This window comes from Strix uralensis, chromosome 13, assembly GCF_047716275.1.
Source record: "Strix uralensis isolate ZFMK-TIS-50842 chromosome 13, bStrUra1, whole genome shotgun sequence".
In the NCBI taxonomy this organism is placed as follows: Eukaryota; Metazoa; Chordata; class Aves; order Strigiformes; family Strigidae; genus Strix; species Strix uralensis.
In genome coordinates, this window is record NC_133984.1 from 8,116,772 (window position 1) to 8,138,952 (window position 22,181).

At 43.5% G+C, this 22,181-nt stretch overlaps 1 protein-coding gene across 6 annotated transcripts in view; it reads left to right on the top strand.

The window, feature by feature from the left end:
- FGF13 (fibroblast growth factor 13) overlaps window positions 1-6,486 on the top strand; it is a 277,300-nt gene extending 270,814 nt beyond the window's left edge. For all 6 annotated transcript variants that reach the window (XM_074882771.1, XM_074882767.1, XM_074882772.1 and 3 more), the window contains 2 exons: window positions 3,636-3,834; window positions 5,081-6,486. In XM_074882771.1, the coding sequence (XP_074738872.1) occupies window positions 3,636-3,834; window positions 5,081-5,217 (336 nt within the window). In that variant the 3' untranslated portion in view covers window positions 5,218-6,486. The remainder of the gene's footprint in view (window positions 1-3,635; window positions 3,835-5,080) is intronic.
- Window positions 6,487-22,181: the final 15,695 nt, after the last annotated feature.

Here is a 22,181-nt window from a genome sequence, read left to right on the forward strand (position 1 = left end):
TCCTGAGAAGAGGCTTCTATAATATGACAGAAACTTGAAGACACTAAAAACCTTTCTTAAAAGCAGATTTCCCATTTTCTGTCCATGGGAAGTCTGAATTCCTGCATCAAAATCATTTGGGACCCAGAATAATTAATATTCAGTCCTGCAGTGTAGGTGGCTGTGATGGCTGATAATTTGGATGGTCATTGGCATGAAATATGGCTTTTGCACAATTAGAGCAGGAAGAATTCCAGCTTCACATTTACAGTATTTTAGCTTTCAGCCTTGACATACCAGTAATGCAGTACTTGTATGGAAGAGATTGGATTATTTTTGATCTAATCTAGTCAACTGCCTGGAAATACAGTCACTGTAAGTGTATGCTACAAGGCCTTTTTACCCTTTTATCATACACCAAATTATTCTTTTTTAATTATTTTTCACATATTTAAGGCAGCTGCAAATCTATTCATGAAAGAACATTTCAGGAGTTCAGCTGATCAGCTCAAAACCAAGAGAAGTTCCTGACAGTTCATCTTGCTTACTTAAGCATGGCTGAGTCATGACTACAGTGAATCCAGCACTTTATTTAACTTTCATTCATTCATTCATTCATTCGTTGTTAGCATGCATGTGTGAGGGGCTTGGGTGAGTGCAGTTTATTGTCGAGTAGGTGCCATCATCCCTGACTTCTGAGGTAAGCTGAGATTGAAATACTATTTCACACAAATACCTATTTTTCATCTGTTTTGTCTAACAATATAATCATAACATTGGACTTCTTGGAACTCATTTGAATTATTTTCATTGCAAAGATGGACAAAGAGAACAGCTGAGAGACAGGAAAAAACTGGCCTTAGAATTCAACACTTATTTATATTTATAAATTTTCAATAGGATTGAAAAATATATGAGCTGGAAAAGAACAGTTTTAATTGGGGCACTCAGCCCTCTCCCAACTTTAACTTGCCCTTCCTCAGTACATTATTAAAGAATTTGATGCAAAGATAACATAATGGCCAATTTTCACTCGCTGCTCTGCACTGTATTTTGAACTGATGTGCTGATAGAAGTCCTGTCCATACCAGTTGGGTTGGCACATGGATTTGCCAAGCTCAGAAAAGTACATTTTAATTGTAATGCCCCCAGATCAGCAGCACATTTGCTAGCATTCCTCATTCAGAACTTCCCTCTGCAGTTCTCCTCCCCAGCTCTTCTTTTAAGGAGCAGGAAAGAAACACGTTGGATTAAGCTAAAGGCAAGTGATGGGTGGGAACAAACTTGCAAACGGTAAGAAGCTGCTTAGTATTCAGGAGCAAACAGAGCACTTCAGCTTCTGCAAACAGCTCATGTGGGATCCGCTTTTATTTGGCAAGGAGGATGCCTTTCTCACCGTGCAGCACCTTTCTGAAGCTGCGGCTGTAGCCGAGGAATTAAGCAGATGTCAGTCAAGACAAAAGGGCACGATTCTGTGCCAAGCCAGTCAGGTGAATGAGCTGGTCTGCTTTAATGCTGGAAAAATTGGGAGGGAATTTGTTGTGGTAACTGAGCATGTTATAAAGAGGTGTCCTTGTTTCCATGCCCCACTGTTTGCCATGAGAAATCACCACCATGGTAGTTACTGCTGAATCACAGGGTGCTCTGGGGAGGGGATTGTTGTCTGTGATGCTCATGGGGGATGACTGTCAGGCTGCTGTGCACCGTCAGGCCGGCGTCTGGCTGTACATGGGCCCGACTGCAAACTCACTTAGAGCAGCACAGCGCTTTCGCCACAGCTTGTTACCACAAGCGTCACAGCCAAGGGAAAATTCAAGGGTGAAGGAGTTTTTTAGTGTCTGTCTTTCTGTCTCCCCACTCTTTCTGTTCCTCTGTTTTAAGGGACTCTGCAGGCTGTTGGCTCCTGCTGCTCATACTGAGGTTAACTTGCTTCCTAAGAGACCCAGAGTAAATGTTGTGGTTCTGTTTGCAATCTGACCCTCTGCCACTGTGTACAAGCAGGCCTTTTGTACCCGAAACAGCTCCAAATTACTGTACATAAACCATAATCTTCCAGTGGGAGCACTGTAGTTTTCCATTTTGCTGCTAATTGGATGATACACTTGCAATAGTCTTTGTTAACATGGCTAGCACTGGGCAGGGAACAGTGATGGAAGGCTTTTATTTAGAAATCCTGCAAAAATGCAGTGACTGTCCCCATTTGACATCAATTGAAACTAATTGTCAATTAAGTAAATAACAGCCAATTAACTTGAAGGAAAAAAGAAGAAAATTGCTTACTTCACATTCTTTGTTGAAGAAAACACCAGTCAGAGGATTGGAAGTTTTTTCTTTCTCCTATGAGAAGACAAAATGGCAAAAGATGTGCAGAAAATGCACAGTGGTGTTTTTTAAAATACCATATTTTTCTCATACAAGAATATTTGAGAAACTAGATAAGAACATCTTAAGCTCCTGAGACATTTAATTTCCTTTGATTTTTTAAAATCAAAATTACAATCATTATGCAAGCACAATTCTTCTTCCTTTCATGCCACTGTAGGATACTTTAAGCACAAGGCAGCTCCACTGAAGCTGGCTGCCTTCACAAGGAAAGACCAGCAAACAGCTGTCTGTGTGTGGCACAATGACAGGCAGGATTGTGATATTAATATTTGCATCACCGGACCAAGCCCTTCCTCTTTCATATTTTATGGACTTTTAGGTTTTATAGGTGAGATGTTGTCAGAACGTGTAATGTTAAAAAAACCTGAAGAACCCAGAGGTCTTAGGAAGCAGCTGAGTGGTGCTGTCAGGACTGCTGTTTTGGTCTTAGATCCCTCTAAGACCCGTGTTTCATGTCTGTATCCTTTTTTGAATCTGGGCAATAGTGCCAAAAGGTATTTCAGTCAAGACCATTGCACAGGGAAAGCCAGCCACGCCACTGGCAGGAAGAAAAAGGCACTCTCCTGGTTTATTGCTCTTTGTTTTAACTATTAGCTCAATACCATCTCCCCAAAAGAAGCAGTGCAATTCAACTTGAAGACTAAAGCTTGATCCTACAGGCTTTCAGCTGTGGTACAGTGCCAGAGCAGAGGCTAATGTCTGCAGTGGGTCTCTGACCGCTGAGCTTTCAGTGGATGATATGCCAGGCAGAGAAAGAGCATAGATTAGGCCAAAGAGGCAGCTGCTACAGGCTAACTTAATATCTCTGGGCTAGTAAGAGACAACCGTTTACTCATGGCATCTTGGCTTTGAATTTTCATTGCACTTTCCTCACAAGCCGTTAAGGCTAGCAGTTAATGCACAAAGGCATTATGTGGCCTCACTTCTCGCCTGTGGGGCTGGACCACAGCTGGTCCCTTGGGGTTGACATCAGGGCTGTGTCTGCCTAATATCCATTAGCTGCATCAATCAATAAGTCTTCACTTACACTTTTTACTCATTGTTCAAAAAGATTTTATTACGCTGCTTTGAGCTGCTCACAGCACCATTTCACGGGTTTCAAATTGTGTTACTCTTTTGTTAATACTTTTAGGGCCCATGTTTCATAATTGGATAGTGGAGGATGAGAGGTATGTCTTTTAACCATTGGGAAAGCAATGAATATTGGATGCTTTTTCATTAACTGATGTGAGATTCAACGCTGCACATATTGATCTGTTACTTTCTTACAGGAACATTTTACACCTGAATGCAAGTTCAAAGAATCAGTATTTGAAAACTACTATGTGACGTATTCTTCAATGATCTACAGACAGCAACAGTCTGGCCGGGGTTGGTATTTGGGTCTTAACAAAGAAGGAGAAATAATGAAAGGAAACCACGTGAAGAAAAATAAACCTGCAGCACACTTTCTTCCAAAACCATTAAAAGGTAATGGCTTGGGTTTGCTCCATCTACCTGAACTGACATTATCTTGTGTCAGAGATGTTTAATTGCTGTGCATACATATTTGAAGGGTTCAGCTACTTAAATAACAGGAGTATAATGTTCTGTAACACATTGTTAATCTAACCAAAGCTGCCTTTTTTAGGTTTCTCTATGTTAACTCTGCATTTCTCTAATCTAACCAAATATACATATTAGTTCCTTTGTGCCCAAAGTCCACACTGTCTCCATTATAGGTAACACAGGTTCTGCCTGGAATGGCCCAAACATCTGCTCACAGGCTGTTAGCGACTTGCTGTATAGCTTGTCAATCTGTGCTTTATGTTACAGGATGTTTGTCTATTTTTGCCTGGGATAAAGCTCTAATGTGCAGTGCTTATTAAACCGCAATTAATGTGGCATCAGCATATGACATTAAAGGTAATAATGCATGTGGCATCCATATGCCACTGTGTATTAAAAGCCAGGACATAGAGTCATCCTAGTTAACTGAAGGATGTGAATCAGGACTGTGGTCAGACTTGGCCCTCTTTGGAGCCCTCTTTGACCTCAGTCAATGTATGGAGGTGCTCCTTTTCTCTAGAACTAGCTTTTATATGTTCCTTCCTTAAGAGGAATGAAGCTTTCTACTTCTGGGTTATGTTCTTCGGTAGCCTTTTAAGGCAGTGTCATTTTGAAATCAGAGAGGATATTTCAAAGGTGTGTAGCCCTGGGTAGATGCTGGACTAATTTGGCAGTCTACATTTAGGACTAGGTGTTAGGCAACCGATGTCAAGGTTGATCCTCACTTCTAATGTGTGTGAAAACAAAGGAAACAGAAGACCGAAAATCCATTTTCACACCCACCTACTTAGGCTACATATATGAGTAACAGGTCAAATCACAGCTGTCAACAGTGCTACTTCACCATTAATAGGGAAATGTTGATTTATATCAGGTTAGGTCTATCTTGCAGAGTTTTGTAAGTGCAGTGGGTAGGTGGGTGATTTAACTGGGAGGGGGAGGGAGCTGTGGTTTTTCCCTTCTCTAAAATGTCATTCGCTTGAGGAGGACCTCAGAGGTTCTTGAGGAGTGTTTGAAGTGGAAGAGGTCTCCTTGCCATATTTCTTTCATTCACTCCTTACATTGCATATCGCTGAATGAAAAATCCTGTTTCGCAGGTGGACTTTGCACCAACAGACTGAGTAGCCCGTAACGCGTGCTGACATGCTGCCTCTCTTTTGCTTTGCAGTGGCCATGTACAAAGAACCTTCTCTCCACGATCTCACAGAGTTCTCAAGATCTGGAAGTGGGACCCCAACAAAGAGCAGAAGTGTTTCAGGAGTGCTAAATGGGGGTAAATCCATGAGCCAAAACGAGTCAACGTAGCCAGGTTCAGGCAAGCCAAGTGCTCTCTAAACAGAACCTTACCTCTGGATGCAGTTGAATTCTTACTAGCAGTCTTTCATCCAAACGTTCAATTGCCCAGGACAAGCCACCGAACTTGCATAGGTCACTCGTTTATCAGCCATTAGATCTACTGGTTGTCAGAGGATATACCCCAATAATGTAGAATATGCTTGTGCATATCACAAGGCACTTGGATAGCCAGCAAACATAACTGCGGAATAAATCTCGGAGAAGAAATGTCCAGCTCTTTCTCTCTCTCTCTTTTTCTCTCTCTCTTTCTCTCTCTCTCCTATGCTTTGTGGAATACGAAACAAAAACATTTCACAGCATTCACTGCTGATAAGAATTTGCTTTCCAACTCAGAAAAAGACCACTTTTGCTCTTCAAAGGAAATTTTAATGCTTGTATGTTTTATAGGGGCAAACAAAAAACAAATATGTAAACTCTGTTGTTTCCTTGGCTTACCGTTTTATATCTAAGGCTTGATAAAAAATGTATCCTTTAATTTGGAATAGTGCAACTTTTTGATTTCTGAACTCCAATGGGTCTTTAAAGATATGTCTTTAAAAAAATAATTAAAAATTCAGGGTTGGAACTGAGAGTTGGTGTCTCAGGCTCAAGCAAACAGTGTTCTTGTGGTTTTAAACACAATGAAATATAAATTTTTATAGATTTGTAGTTTCTGGTAAAGTTCTTGTGCTAACCCCAGTCTGTAGGAATTGAGTTGCTTTGTTATCCCAAGTGGAAGTTAACAGAAAGGGATAAAATTATCCTCCAGTGTAGATTTCTCTTAATTCCATTTTGTGTGTCATGTTAAACTATTGTTGTGGCTTCTTTTCTAAAGACAGAAACTGTGGAATTAAGGTGACTTAATTTTTTTATAAGAAACGTCTTATTTGTAAAAGTCCTTCTTTCACTGTAACGGGCACGTGAATATTGTGTAGGAGGAAGCGTTAGGACAGGTTACCCCTAAACAACATATACTTATACATGCTATTGGAAACAATTGTTTAAAAAATGTAGTTAGGTTTCCATTTAGGTCATCATGTCTGTTGCATGGGAGAAAGTTGGAATATTGGCATAGAGTTGCATGATGTGTAAGATTTTGTGCATTAATCATCGTTGGATTCTGTGCTCCAAAACTGACATAGTTCTGTACAGGCAGCTTTCTGCCTTGTACAAAAGAGTTGTTTATTATTTGTTGTATACACAACCATGCACTGAATAAACTATTTATATTAAGATGTACTTTTTAAAAAAGCTTGTTTGATTATATGATGTACACCCGTGATTAATTTCAAGGGAAAGGGTTGGCGGTTAAATTATAAAGTTATAAAAGATACTGTAATTAATGTTCAAGATCCTTCTATGTAATGGGTTATTCCCCTGTAATGCCATACACTATTCAAATGAGAACATGTTCTTTCTTTTGGATATTGTTAGATCTGGTCTTACATGCCCAGCCGAGATACTCAAAACATAGTGATGATTAAGTGCCACAAAGTCTTGGTAACGGCCCCTCTGCCACATGCTGCTGGAGCCCCAGTGAATTGCACTCCTCTGCTTTGAGCTTCTCAAGCTTCTCTGTGTCTGCCCTCCCTGTCAGACTTCCCTTAGTGCAGCCACATAGCGCTACCTCACAGCACACCTCCCACAGCCCCCGGTACAGGGCGTCCCAAAGAGATTCAGTAAATCGAGCACTGCTTGTGCCAGGGTGGCACCTTGAGGATGCTTGGCATTTGCTGTGCATCACTGCAGGTACACTTTCGGGGCCAGCTTTATCTGGTCTTGAGGAAAAAGGCTCCCATGCTTCCTGCCTTTGTGTATATGCTCTGGAGAGAAAACAGCCCTCTCTCCTGCCTTTTCTCTCTGAAAACATCAGTGAGAACTTCTCTCATCTACAACATCCAGGCTGCTCTGACAGGTGAGCTTCACTCATCAAGATGTGCCAAGAAGTCCTAGGAGGAACAAGTTTTCATCATGGGTGGCTGAAGAACCAGTTCTGGAAGGGAATAATGGAAATGGAGGCAGAAAGCTACCTATAAATATTAGCCTGAATTAAAATCAGGTATTCTGCTGTCTGCCCTGTGTGCCTCCCACTTGACCAAGCTGGAATTAGACCTCAGACCAGGCTGGGACATGGGTTTCTTTTAAGGCTGGGGCTGAGAGAGGAGGGGAGGAGATGGTGTTTTAGATCAAATCCCCAGATTTGTTGCGTTGTGGCAAACAGCAGGCAAAGAGCTCTGCCTTGCTGAGCTCCAATACTGGATTAGGGTGTTGCCTTCCCCAAATACCACTATCTTGCTGTCCTTCAGCGGGCCTGGGGCTCCTCAGCTTGCCACTTTCCAAAGGGCAAAGAAGGTGGGAGCACGACCAATGCTGTAGAATTCCTTAAAATAGAAGGTGGGGCCATGATTGCTCCAGAAGTTTTGATAACTCGGTGCATCTGGAGCATCTGTTCCCTTCAACTAAGTGAGGTATGCCCTTGTGGGACATTACTCTTAACCTTCTCAACCCCAAACATCAAACTTATTGGGGTGCATGTTCCAAAAAAGGAGTTCAAGTGTCTTAGGAACATAAAACCTCATTAAAAAATAGGCAAATTTGTAGCAAAGCTAGTTCAATGCTGAGCATTTACTGTCCTAAAGATAACTGATTGTCTGCTGCTTTGCTTTATAGCTGCACTCTTACTGTTATTCCCCATCCCCAGTACCTCCAACCCTGAAGGTCATCTGCAGTGAAAGAAAAATTCTCATCTCACAAATTGTCCATTCTGAGGTCTGTAGTCTGACCCATCTTTTGTATTGACGTTGGCATCAGCTGTGAGCGTTCACTGCCAAGTCACTAGTTTCAAAGGTTTCTAATATACCAAGCTAACAAAGGCCACTCTTGGATTGAGATGAGAAGAGAGATACGGTGATAGATGAGCCATAAACAGCTGTTTATGAAAATTATGTTAAATTTCTGACAAACCTGTTCCAACAATAGTTTTTCCTTCAGATTATTGTGGACAGAAAGGGCAATATTCTTGACAGAGTCCTGATAGTAGACAAAAGCTCATGTACACTATGAACAAAATGGGGGATTATGTCCAGGGTTTTACATGTAGCCTCTGGAGCCGTAGACTGGGATTTAATAAGGAGAAATAGAATTAAATGTGCCTTTGCAACAGTGAAGGTGATATTCTGATGCAGCCAGCAAAGTGCCTTGGGTAGACAAGAATGTGACTTCAGCAGAGGACCAGACTAAGGAGCCAGACTCCAGCACCCATAAATTCGAAAGTTAAACAGATGACTCCTGGATAATACTGTCATTTAAGAAATTTGCTAGATCTTGGAAAGATGTTTATGGTTGCCTATCAAAAGAAAACTTACAGCCACTGGTCAACCCACTTTGCTCTGCCGCATGCGCAGTGGCAGAGTACAGTTTTTTGCACACCTGGAATAAGGACAAAGGCCAGGGGTTGACATGAAACCAAGCCGTCCACTGGCTGTGAGCCACTAACCATCTGCAGAAGGCTTGGTCTCAGGCACTTCTGTTATTGCCAATGTGATGGCTGATGCGTTTCAGCTGCCATTTCTCTTGTCCCTGCCTCTCCAGCAATTCTGCCCACAGGCCTGGAGCTGGCTCAGGAGGTGCAACACCAGCACAGCAGCTTTCTGATGCACCTGGGCTTCACTTGGCAAAGCCCTGAGACACCACAGGGGCTGTGCAGAGACCTTATGAAAGGCTGACAAATACTACCTGCCAACCCAAAAGAAAACAGGTCACCCATGAAATTGGCAGAAATACTGCTAGGAGCACAATTATTATGAGGCAAAATTGCTGCCTTTTTGTGATCCACCTGGCAGAGCTGCTTTCTTGGAGGTCTCTGCAGGGGGCTCAAGCATTGCCCCCTTGGCCTGGTTTTGGGGTGAGGGAGGGTGGAAGACCTCTTCTCTGTATCACAGAGATCTTTCCTTTTTCTTTTCCTTTTTTCTTTTAATTTACCTCATGCTACCTCATAGCATGGTTGTATCTCTGTAGTCACTTGCTCAGCCATGTTCATCGCTGGCACGATGGAAGACAATTCCCTACTTGGGGAAAATATCTCCCAAGTTACTCCAGGGAAGAATGGTGCCCCTTCTGCAGCACCGTCTGGTGTCCCCACCATTGGTTTCCAGCCCACAGGCCAGATTTTCCAGTGGGATAAAGACGGTGTAACGAGCTCAGGGATGCTGTGGTACGCCAGGCCTCTCCCCAGCTGAGCACCAGCATGAAAGACGGGTCTGGCAGAGCTCTGCTGTGTCTTGAGTATCTCTGCGTGGAGACCAGAGCCAGCTCTAACGGGTTTAAATGTCTCCCTGACATATCCGTGACCAGGACACTTTTGCAGGACAGAATCTGTACGTAACAACTTCCTATCTTCTAATAAATAATTCTCTCTAAAACAGACTCCCTCTTGTCTGGACTCTGATTTTTATCACTGCAGATATTTAAGGGGTCTCCACCCCACCACCGATGCACTACACCATTGCTTAGCTTTTCTTGGGATATAGACTATTCTGTATCAACATTATCCTTTTCCTATGTCTTACTGAACCAGAGAGGGGAAAGCTGAGTAGTCAAGACAAGACCATCACAGATGGATCCTTCAGTTTGCTGCAGCCTCAACATGGTCCATGGAGGGCACAGAAAGTGTGATGTGTTTTACCAGCTCAGGGAATGGCTACTCTAAATATTGGAGCTCAGTTTCCAACATAGTAAAAGACCAAGACAAAAACCACCATGGTTTTTGATGACTTTGGCTCTGAAAAAATGATGTAAAAGAATAGTAGAAAGCCTATTTAAAATAAATTGGTTTCTTAGGAAAAAGCCCTATCATGCAATTTACCCAGAATAACACCAGCTTTGGGCTTTTTTTGGCTCTTTTTTGGGAAGATGTTCTTGACAACTTAGAATTTCCAATTCATGGGGTAAATTTTTAAGAACTTCTCTTCCCTGGCATGAGTGAGCAGAGCTGTAGGATCCTGCCCTTTCCTGGCCAGCTGGCACTGAGCTTCCTGCCTTTTGGAGAGCGGGGTCCTGAAACAAGCTGGGTTTGCTGGTGCATAATGGCTTTTATTGCTGATCAGCTCCAGTAGCAGAGCTTACCCTGCTTTGGGAACATGCCACCCCAGTCTGGGGGGCCCTCAATCACCCTGCCCTTCTGCAGCTTCTCTCACGAAGAAGTTTAAAAATTAAGGAAAAATCCAAATTTGAAACATGTTTTACATTAATCAGAGAAATTGAAGTAATAAATTATTCCATCTCATCGGGAACTGGAAGACAGTTTATAGGGTTCCCTTCAAACATCATTATTAATGATTTGGAGGTTAAGATTCTTAAATACCACATATGGAATATTACTTTCAAGCACCTGTAGGCCTAATTTTTTCCCCACATACATTTGGCATTTCTCACCTAAATTCAACAACTGAAGGGCAGGATGAATGCTTTCATCTCCAATGGGTTTCTCAGCATCGCACATTGTCTGTCACACTCCTTTTCTGAGCATGTCCACTTGTTGAGGACAGGGTCACAGGTCCACCCTCCACCAAGGGTCATCACATTTGTATATGGAGGAAGACTTGTCCCCGTCCTGGTGTCTGTAGTGCACAGAGCTGGTTGATTTGCTGAGATGTTGATCAGGGCTGATCTGAGCTATCGATGGCATATTTTGGGGGACACAGAGCAGACAGGCAGTTCTTTTACACTCTGTCTTTGCTCCTGCATGGAGACATCTCAGCTCAGAACTCCCAGGGGAGCCTTGGGTGAATATGGGGAGCCTTCCAATGAAAAGAACTGCTCAGGCACTGATGACAAAATGCCACTTGCTGTGGCAGCAGCAGTACTGGGAGGACCATAGCTGGCGCCTGTTAAAATTAATTCATTAGTGAAGAGACTGCAAAGCTCTGAAAAGTAATTTGTCATGATTCGCCACCCACACCTTAAAGAAAACTAAGGCACAAACAAAAGCCCTATCCAACTGGGGTGAGCAGATCATTCTTTTCCTTTTCCTTTGCGTATTGATTTAATTCGGTTATTGGACCCCATTATACAAAGCAGGGCCCTGCACTTGGAGTGGGGGCACAGACTCTATTGTCCAAACCTGTGCAGAACAGACGTTTCATATGGATAAGAACTCAGAGCTCTCTTAGAGTTTTCAAACAATACTATATATATTTTGAAGCTAACAACAGTGAGGTTTTCTCAAAGTCAGGGAACCAAAGTCAGTGAAAACTGTCTTCTCTTTTTCCTACTGTGAGCTCAGGATCAGCCCTACAAACAAAATCTCAGGGACACAAATCTCTGGAAGGAAAGGTTTTCAGACACCCTCTCATGAGGAACAGGAAGAAGAAAAGGTAGAAAGAGTTTACATGAATTAGTGTTGTACTCAGAAATCCTCCACAGGACATTGGAGCATCCCTGGTGCTGCACACACACATGCTCCATGGAAGGGGTAATGAGAATAAAATGTCAGAAGGAAAATTACTTCTCTTCAAGGGTGTTTCTGGTGACAGTGGCTTCACCGCATGTTCCTCCAGGTCACTGCTTAGCTCTACAAAAGATGCTTTAGAGTGATGAAGTAGAAGTTTGCTTACAATGAAAAGGACAAGGCCAGTAAAGGAAGGTGAAGGAGGGGATGGAACCTAAGGATCAGAGGGCAGGACGCATTCTCCATGAGAGGCGACAAAACTACTGCCACTCACTGAGTTTAGCAGGACTCGGCTCACACCCTGACTCACGACCAGTACAGCAAAATAATATGGCACAGTTCAGATTCCTCTGTTGTGGCTGGCTCAAGGCCTGATCCTGATCTTGGTTGCAGAGTACACCATGGACTCCAGTAAGTCTGGAGTCCCATGCTGATTTGAAGTACCTTTATCTAGACCAGCTATTCACCCCATTGCTGAAGGAACTCAGACATTACCTCATGCCTAAGTATGTTACAGTGTTAATCTATGAAATATTTTTAGATAACAAAATTAACTGGATCAAAACTTAATTAATCCCATTTCCTTCCCAAATGGTTTCCTTCAAATGGTACTTGAAATAGTTTTACTTTCCCCCATTGTCTGTCTAATGCACTGATGAACTTTTCCTTCTGAGCTTCTCCTTATTTTAATTGTCTGCTCATCCAACCATCCCTTCTGATAATTAAGCAAGTTAATAATACAGAGCAATCTTTAAAAATTAAACTTCTTTCCTTGTTAAGCAAAAGCAGAACTTTTGTTGTTGTTTAAAGGGGTGGCTTTTTAACTTTCTTCATTTAAAAGAACAATTATTGCCTTAGGAAGGAGTGGCAACATTTGGGAGCCCACCTGCTTACAGAGATGTTCATGAAAATATTAATTTGCATTAAATAATACAAAGGTTTTGCATTAGATTAGATAACACAATAAGGTTTTCTAGGAAGTTTCAATCAGCGGATCTTATGATCACTTAATCAGGCTAGACTGAGCAAAACAAAGAGAAAGCAAAGGAAATCATAAACCAGTCAGGAATATAGATGCTGCTCTTACCAGCCAGTGTCCTCTTCTGCTTGGATGATCCCTAAGGCTCAACCTATGAACACATCCCCGGTCTCACCTTCTTGGTCACTAATGCTTGGTCCTGTTGTAGCCTTTTCTGCAAATTTAATCAACATTCAAGATGCACAGTGAGGGTCCTTCTCCTCAGCGCAGCCCCTGACAACATGCCCATTGCAGAGCAGGGGCTGTACATCCCCAGTTACACATCTGGCTCCAGCAGAGCTTTGGCAGCTGCTCACCCACAGCAGAGCCGGCCCCCAGCACATCTCTCTGTGGCATGTTACTGAGCCAACTCTAAATTGTTTTCATTTTCAACAAAGACAAAGGCAGAATTCTTCCATCATGCTCCACATCAGACAGACAACAGCCCACTCGGAGTTTAATTTCTGCCAAGAAGGAAAATGTATTACATACACATACACAAACACATATGAGAGATACACACACACATATATACACACACATAAAAATACATACATATATACATTTTATATATGTAATATAGATAGATAGACAGACAGATACAGATAGATAGGTCTATGTATATATAGCAGCTCATGTTTGTCGTAGAAGAGCTCCCTGGCAAACAGCCTGAACTGGTGAGAATGGGGTCAGCACCAACAAGCTCAAGGAACGCCTCGTGGTGTGAAGTGGGCTTAGAGCACACAGCAATCCACCTTGCCAAGGCAGTAAACTGTAAAATGTTTAGGAGATTAAAACCCTGCTAGCCTTGTTCATGCAAGCACTTTCACAAGCCCCATATTCCCCTTGGTACTGGCTGACCCACCTTATACAGTGAGAAGGAAGGGACCGATGCTTTGCTAGAAGTCTTTTCCTTCTTGATCAAAGTTTGCAGTGGGAAAGGCTTTGATCAGTCAGGGTGAAGTGCAATGGTGAAGAATTGCTCAGCAACAGCATGAAAGAGGAAAGCAGACTCCAGTCTCTTGACCAACACAGCAGCAGGAAGGGGAAGCAGCTGCTAAAACTTCACAAAAAGCTGCACAAAGATCATAAGTCTTTGAAAACTGCCATGGAAATGCAGAAGTGTTTAAGCAGCTGATAAATATTACAGAGTTGGATGAAACTTGCTAGGTAAGATGAGATAAGAGGAGGGGAAGGTTAATCGCCAGCAGCGTTAAAGGAAATGTGCATAAAAGTATATGTGCAAAAAAGTGCTGGGAAGAGAGAGTAGGCCTAGGAATAACCGCTGAGTGGGATGGTATTAATGATGACTCAAAAGTGGAGAAGAAGTTACTGAAAGTTAGGCTGCCTACAGATCTAGGCTTTCGTCTTAGTACCAAAAGTCTTCATTAAATGTCAATAAAACTTCCAGCCATCTGGTTCTGAACCACCGAGGCCAATCTCTGCTCTGATTGCCCAGAGCACAGGGTAAGTCACCTCCTGCAAAATGTCTCCAAGAGGACAAATCACTGTAGTTACAGAAAGGTCAACAAAATGAATGAGCTCATCAAGCCCAAGCATATTGCATCCTGGAACAAAGAGGCCCAGGGCAAGTGGCAGAGCAGCAGTGGCTTTAACCAGTTTTATTTATCATCTGAACCTTGGGCAAAACCATGTTATTGCTCTATAACCACAAGAAAATAATTGATTTGTAAGCCAAATTTGTAATCAGATGGTTTGTGTTAGTTCACATATGCAATGGATAACAGCACTCTGCCAAATACCTCATCTGTGTCCAAGTGGACTTCAGGCTGTCACTGTGAATTTGTCAGTAGAATCAACTAAAAGTTTAGCAGCAAATATGTACATTCCCTTGTCCCATTAATACTCTTAGAGAAAAAACATCCTAATCCAAATAGTTTTTAAAAGTGAATACTGGGCTATAAAATAGTGATGCATGCCTAAAAGACCGTGAAAAAGAGCACGAGAAAAGAGCAAAAGAAAGACATTGTAGGCATGAAAAAGAATTGCACATAAATTACTTTAAAAGCTCTTTTTTCTATTAAAAAAAAAAAAAAATATTGAACCACTGTGTGGAACACTCAAACTGCAGATGACTGTGAGCCCTCTGGAGCACGTGGCCCTGCCTTGCCGCACTGCACATGCTAAGAGAGGATAAGGAAGGTAAAGACACAAGAAAGTCTGTCCTCTTTCAGAAAACCTGATTAGCAGATACAGAATAAGAATTTTCTCCTTGCTTTATAATAATGCATCATGGGGATGAATGACAGTGGAAGTCAGTTCAACAGTGCCCAGTTTGGAAGCACTGAGGTTGGGCAATACATCTGATGGCTAAGGTCTAGTCTGGCTCAGCTGCCTGGGAAAGGGGTTTATTGGGCTGAGCATAGCTGGAATTATACCTAACTCTGGTCAGAGAGATTTGTCTTTGCCTGCATAAAACTAGCATGAAATGTAATGTAGTAAAACACCACGTTATATTGTTCCCAGCTCTCTCACTAATGTCAGAAAACAAACCAGCCAGTGACTTGATGAAGGAAAATGCTTGTGCTGTTCTTCACATGTTAATGTAGGCAGGGTTTTGGGGTAACCTTTACAGTACTTTATATATTCAGCATCAGCAGCCAAAGAAAGAGGACAGTAGTGTGAAATTCCCTGCAAGATCCCAGCCTTCAGCCTCAATGCCTGAGCACTTATTTGAACAGGACCTTGATTTGTTCTGATGAAGGCAGCTGTCAAACCACTCAGGGAGCTGTGCTTCCTAAGTAACCATGATATTTAAACCCCATGACCTTTTAAAAAGTGTAAGATCTGGTTTAAAGGGCAGCCTTCCTGAAATAAATGACTCTGAAACCTCTTAGATCAGATTTTTTTAAAAAAAATCCATAATGGGCAGACATCACATTATTTTACAATGAGAAGATTAATCACTAATATCTGGCAATTGATTTGCAAGCTACATTTATTTATGACGTGTTTGTACAGCACCATGCACACCCTTATCTATTATCCAGATCCCAAGGAGTTACTTAGAGCAAATAAATCAATGCAATTTATTGATTAAATTACATAAATACTCTTGGAACTTGGACAAGTGAAAGTTTCTGCAGTCATTCTCAGGTCTCTCATTTATGGGCTGGGAGCTGGCAAATTATGGTCTAAAGAAAGCCAAGGAGGCTGGTGAGCTCAACATGGACCCTGCAGCTGGGTTCCTGTGGCTGCCTGTGCTTTCCTGCATGATACAAGTCCTCATTTGCATTACTGCTGTATGCTGCAGTCCAAGTGAGAGAAGGAGAGGATGATTTTTCTCCTCTTTTGACCAGGCTGCAGGATATCTGCACAGTGTGCTGGACTCCTTTAGTGATGGATGTGATGACCAGTAACAGGCCGCAGTCTGTGAACTGGTGCCTGAACAGATACGGGACAAACAAATGGCAAGAAAGCACCCACAAAGTCACATCACCGTTTTCCTCCAGTCACTTGCTTTAAAATTCCCCTTATCATCAGGCCTGTGTAAATCCTGGCCAAGAAGACATTGCATGTATCCTGCCACCCTCCTCCCTTCGTCTCCATCTGGCTGCTGTTTCTTGCCTTGTGCCCTGGGAAGCGCTTTGGGCAGCCTCCCTGCTCAGGCAGCAGCTGCCCGCTGCAGTCCCGCCCTGACGGTGCCTAAAGACACAGCGGCACTAAAGCAAGGAAATAAATCATATGTGCACGGAGATATCAGCTCTTGAGCATCTCAAGTTGAACATCCCAAATTAATTGACATTCTTGACTGAATCTTTCTGTGTCTCTGTTCCTTATCTATAAAGTGATAATGTTTCTCCCCTGCCTTACTGGGCTTCACAGAGACAAATTAATTAATAGTTTGCATGTGAAATAAACAAACACGACTAGAGTAATGAGTGTCACGGAAAAAACCCAAGCGGAAACAGTATTTCATCTTTACAGCAAGGCTGAGCAGTATGCAGTAAACAAGGGCTGGGGCCACACACTGAATGACGGGAAGAAAACAGATTTTTGAATTGCTGCCCACTGATTTGCATCAGGCAGTCTGCGCAGGGCCTCTATGGAAAAACAGCATTTGATCATATAATGAGCCATCACTGGAAGCCCAGGAAAGGGGCTGCATTTCAGGATAAGACTTTTCCTGCTCGTCGCATGCTTGACTTTGCAGTTTGAACACTGTCATGTAAACTTGTCTGTTAGCTTATATAATTTAACAGATATTTGATAAAGTTTATGAAGCTTATCTGTACTATCACAGCTGCGTGCAGGACTGGGTCCTTTGAAATGTGCAATGGTTCAAATTCTCTTGACAAATGCAAAACAAAGATCTTACATAATTCACTGCATCTGGCAAAGATAAAATTTTACATGTCATAACAACACGTATCAAAAGAGTTATGTAAAACTCACCTATAATTTAAAATGTCACTGGAATTGCTTCATAATTAGGGCAAGGTCTTTAAAAGGCTCCCTGTGGAAACTGAAACCTCTGTGACAGAGACTCAGCTGAAAGCATATAGGTAAAATACAAGTGTAAGAAATTGTACTTGCATTGTATGGTGGATTTGGAAGCACCAATGGCATTAACACAGCCTCTGTGCCCAGCAGCACCAGGGAAGCTGGAGATGGCCTCCATGCCCCACAGAGATGCTCTTCCTAAATACCTGGGCATGTCCACATATCCTGGCTTCTTCAACAGGCAGAGGGATGTCAGGCTGGGGCATTGACCACTGAAACTCAAGCTTAAAGACAAGCTTTGGGTGCCCTGTGACTTCATGGGACATTGTGGTCCTTCCAGCCTCTCTCCCATGGCAGGCCAACGTGATGGGTCATGCTGGTGGTGAGGGAGGGACCACGTGCTACAGAAATTGGTGGGACCTAGAAATGTCTTATCCTTCATTAACTTGTGTGTTCAGCACAGTTTTACAGGAACTGAAGAGAAGAAATGAAAATCGGATGGCAGAGAACAACTTAGTGACATCTAACATCAAAGAGCAGAGATATAAGAGTTATTATTTAGCCCTGTCAAGTCTCCACCATACCCAAAGGGAGAAAGCAGGCGTGACCTACTTGCAAAATTAAGAATTCACCAGGAAATGGGTTTTAGGATTCAGGAGACAGTCCACCCTCTAAATCCAAATTTCTGTTGCGAAAACCCAGCATTGGCTTATGACTAGGTTTGAAATGTTGCTTTGTTATTTGAGCTAAAAACACTCTTCTCCTGCCCCAACTTCTGGCAGCTCCCCAGTTGCATCCAGTCACTTCACTGTGTGCTGCAGATGACGCTGAGCTGCGGCAAAAGATTCTTGTGCAAGCAGAGGTTCCGGCCCCAGATCAGCAGGTCACACATGGCTCAGTGCAGCTAATGCACCTTGCCAAGAAACTCAGGGAAAAAAACCAAATCTGCCTTCCAAAGCAGAGCAAGCAGTGGTATGTTGTTCTATACACAGTAAAAAACTGGGCTGAGATGTGGGGAGTTGGAGGGAAGAAGTCAGAGATGGGGCTGTGTGGGTGAGGGGGTGGCTGGAGCTGCCGGGAGCTGCAGGGATGATGTGCCTGCCCCACGCACCCTCACAGCTACCTGAACAGGACTTGGCAAGAACCAGTGAAGAGACAGAAGCCTTCAGTTTGCAGGCGCAAAATTCCAATTTAATCTTGAAGGTGCAAAATTTAAGCCTGCAGAGCAAAATTTTTTGCTCTGCTCATGTGGGTGGATTTCTGTCCTCCCCAAGCAGGTCTCTCCTTCCACATCATACTTGCGAAATGCAACACCATCACAGCTGCTGAGCAGCGGCTCTGCAGCGGGTACGCGGGAGCACTGGTTAGGCACAGGGTGCTGGGACAGTCAGCGGTCAGCCTGTCAGGGATCTGTCCCAGCACAACTTTGAACTCTGGGTCGATACTACAACTTTCTTTCATTATATTCCTTCCTCTGTGTGCAAAGAACAAGAGAACATTTGTCTGTCTACGAGGAGGACCTGACCCCAAGCACCTGAACAGCACTTGTCTGGGGTGAACAAAGGATGAAGTGCTCAGCCCACAGCTCCGTTTTCTCCGAGACAGCAGATTCACAGGAACGGGCTTTCTCTGGGCTGGAGAACAAAGCGAGGGCAGTGTTACTGATAGCATCAAACCCAGAGGGACTCCTGCAGAAAAAAGCAAGCTTAACGCAGGAGAAGTGAACAAAAGGGGAATGTTTCACTGTGGAGGGGCATCAGGACTAACTATGGCCGGTGAAGAACTTCCTGGAGAGAGAAAAGACTTCTCCAGTGATGCCAAGGAAGGGACATCCTGGGTACCGAAGAGGCTTTGGAAAGATTGCTCAGGCACAGTGCATGGGGCAGGGAGGGGAGAGAGGAGCGGGGGAAAGGGTGTTTAACTGAGCCATCTGGCCATGCACATTTTTGCTCTAGTAACTAAAGAGACACCAAGTTCAGAGCTCTTTTTCCAAACTTGAATCTTTTTGCTTCAGCTGTTAGGTTAACTTAACCTGAAGAAGTAGGTTCTACTCCAGTGTTGGAAAGAACAGATAAGTGGAGGGAAAGGTTGCGTTTAAAGAACTGGAAGTCTTGCGCTGTCTCTGTCTCAGACCTCAACAACTGGAACATCAGGGCTCTGCTCTCAGATGCAGATGTCAGAAACATCTGTGCATCACAGGCTGCCCCAAAACCTGAGTGGGGGATATTTCCAGATATTGCTCGGTTTTTCAAAGCTTGCCAAGGCCAGGAGCCAAACACACCAGCCTGACAACAACCTGCTAAGCTTGATTTCTGGCTGCTGCTGGTCCTGCTGTGTTCACTACTCTCCTGCAGTCTCATCACATTCCCTGGATCCCCCTCCCCAAATCTATGGCACTGGATAAAAAGAAAACATGAAAACCAGAAGCACCAAAGTAGCAGTTAAAATTCTAGCTCTCAAGACAGAGGAGAAAAGCTGAATAAAACAGTAGTAGACAGTAGTAAACACATTGCAAAACCCAAGTAGATCCTAACTTTCTTATTTTTAAGCTTCTGACTTTTAAGCTCATGGTTCAGGATTTATAAACCAAAGTATATTAGCATCTTGATTTATGCTAACAGACCACCAAGTTCATTGCACCATTGCATTTAGCCATGGAAAGCCATCCTCTAGCCACAGGCACCGTGGGCATCACAATTAAAAATAAAAATTTTTTAAAATGCTCATTACAAGCCCCAGAGCTCACAGCTGGGCAGCACTGAACTCTGCTCTGAAAGAGGCAAACACAGGGGGTGAGGGAGCAGGGGAAGAGGGCTCATTCGTGTTCCTATGAATATTTATGGAAAAGTAGGAAGTGAGTAAGCCCAATGGAAGTGGTTTTCTCCATCAGCTTCAGCAACCTTTGTAGCTATGGGTTTCCCTGTGGATTCACCCTGTCCCAGGTCTGCTGGCCGATGCAGGGCTTGGGACCCACATCGCTCCAGGTAGCACTGCCTCCTTCCCCGGGGCACCAAAAAAAAGCCTCTCCCATGCCTTTTTTACAACCTCTGGAGACTGCTTACAGCCAGCTGTCACCAGTCGTGTCCTGGAGACACTGGGAAAGGAGATTTTATGTATTTCAAGTTGAACTGCTGAAGTCTGTATTTCCTTTGTTCCCGTGCTGTAGCTCAAGGCGCGATGCGTGCGGCGAAGGACCGGGCTGGGTGAGTCAGCTGCTCCGAGTCGGGGATGGCGGTTTCCCCAGCAACGGGAGATGGGAGAAGAAAAAAACCCTTCGGAAGAGCTTTTTCACTGTAAACAGGTTCTCGCTTTTGCTCTTCTCAGCAGCCTGCGTGCACACATGCACACACCCCCATGCCACTACAGAAGAAAGTCTTGATGCTTATCTCTTTGTTGCTTTGCTTAAGTTTTTTATTATTTTTGAAGGTGAAATGGAAAGCAGGAATTGGCATTATCAAAACCGAGCAATCTGAGACCTCCACATATGTCCTTTAAGCAGGGAAAGCAAGAGACTTTTCAATTATTTTTAAATCAAAGGGTAACTATTATCAATCCCTTATAAATGTATCCACAACACAACAAAGATGAATTTAATCACAGGTCCTGACTCTGTGCTGTAGCAGAGTGGTGAGTTACACAAAAGGCAGCAAGGAGAAACATAAGGAGAATTATCAGATACCTAGTGAATTTTGTATTTGGGGAACATCCCTCTCTAGCCTCAAGGGCTTAGTGACCTATCTCTGCCTGTTCCAGAAGACTTAGAAATGCTGGTGGAGATTGCCTTGTTTTCCTCCTTCTGCTCTTCTCTCCTGCCCCAGGAGGAAAACTGCATCTGAAACTGCTTTCTGTCTGCATTAGAATCGACATCCCTCGGTTATCCTCACCGCATCTAAAAATAGCACAGGGAAATCCGCCTGAGATCAAAGCGATTCATTTACAAAGCGCTGCGTGAGGACAGAGCTCGGCGATTCTCATTCCCATCACATCCGCACTAGTCGGATGGCAGGAATCGCACCAGTGCTTTGAAAATGCAGGGATGGCTCCCTGCCTCTCCCCTGCCTCACCCCACGGGCTATGAGGAAAAACAAACGGGAGGAAAATGATTCGGTCAGTGCATGGGGGCTGGTGGGGACAAGGAGAAATGGGTTTTCTCTGCACATGTTGCAGATGATGCTCCCCTCTGGGCTGGGCATCAGCAGCCCTGTGCAAGGTGGAACAGGAGTGAAAAGACCAGAAAGAGGTACAGCCTCAGCACCCAGAGAAAGGAGCATCCTGCTGCCTCAAAACATCCTACAGGGGCCAAGGTCACTGAGTGAATGAAATAATTAGAAATAACAGGGAAGCCCGCCCCTCCTCCAGCAGCCAGCCTGCTCCGGGAGGTGGTGCAGGACCCGTCCATGCTGCAGGAGGATGCTGCAAAGCTTTTCTCCAAGATCTTCATGCAAACCCCCACTCTGAAGGCTTAATTATGGTTGCTGATTAATCAAGCAATGCACAAGCAATGGAGTTACAGTATTAGTCTTTGGGATAGCTAACCCTGTGCTTTTTAATTCAAATCTCAGAATGATTTGGCAATTTACCCAATAGATCCTGATCCTGGGATATGCCCCAGGAAAAATTCTGCTTTTTCTTTCTTTTACATAAAAAGATTCATTACCGATAAAGTTCTGCAGAAAAGAAGTATTAATCATTGTAAGTCAGTCACTTTTAGAGGCTCAGAACATGGGAGATGAAGTAGAACTGCTGCTGTCTTTCTCACAGAAAAAAGGTATAATTTTTAGCCAGTTCCTTGATTTCTGAACACTCAGGGGTAGCATTACCTGAAGGTCTGTACTTCCCAGAAAGTGTGTTGCAGGGCTTTCGTCCACGCAGGGCTTCTGTTTCTGAGGAACATCAGAGACAGCTTCACACAGCTCTGGCTTAGGGCATGAGGCGTGGTGGCATGGTTGCCCTCCTTCCTGACGTGCTGCCCAGGCTCGCAGGTGTTTGCAGCACCCCTGTCCT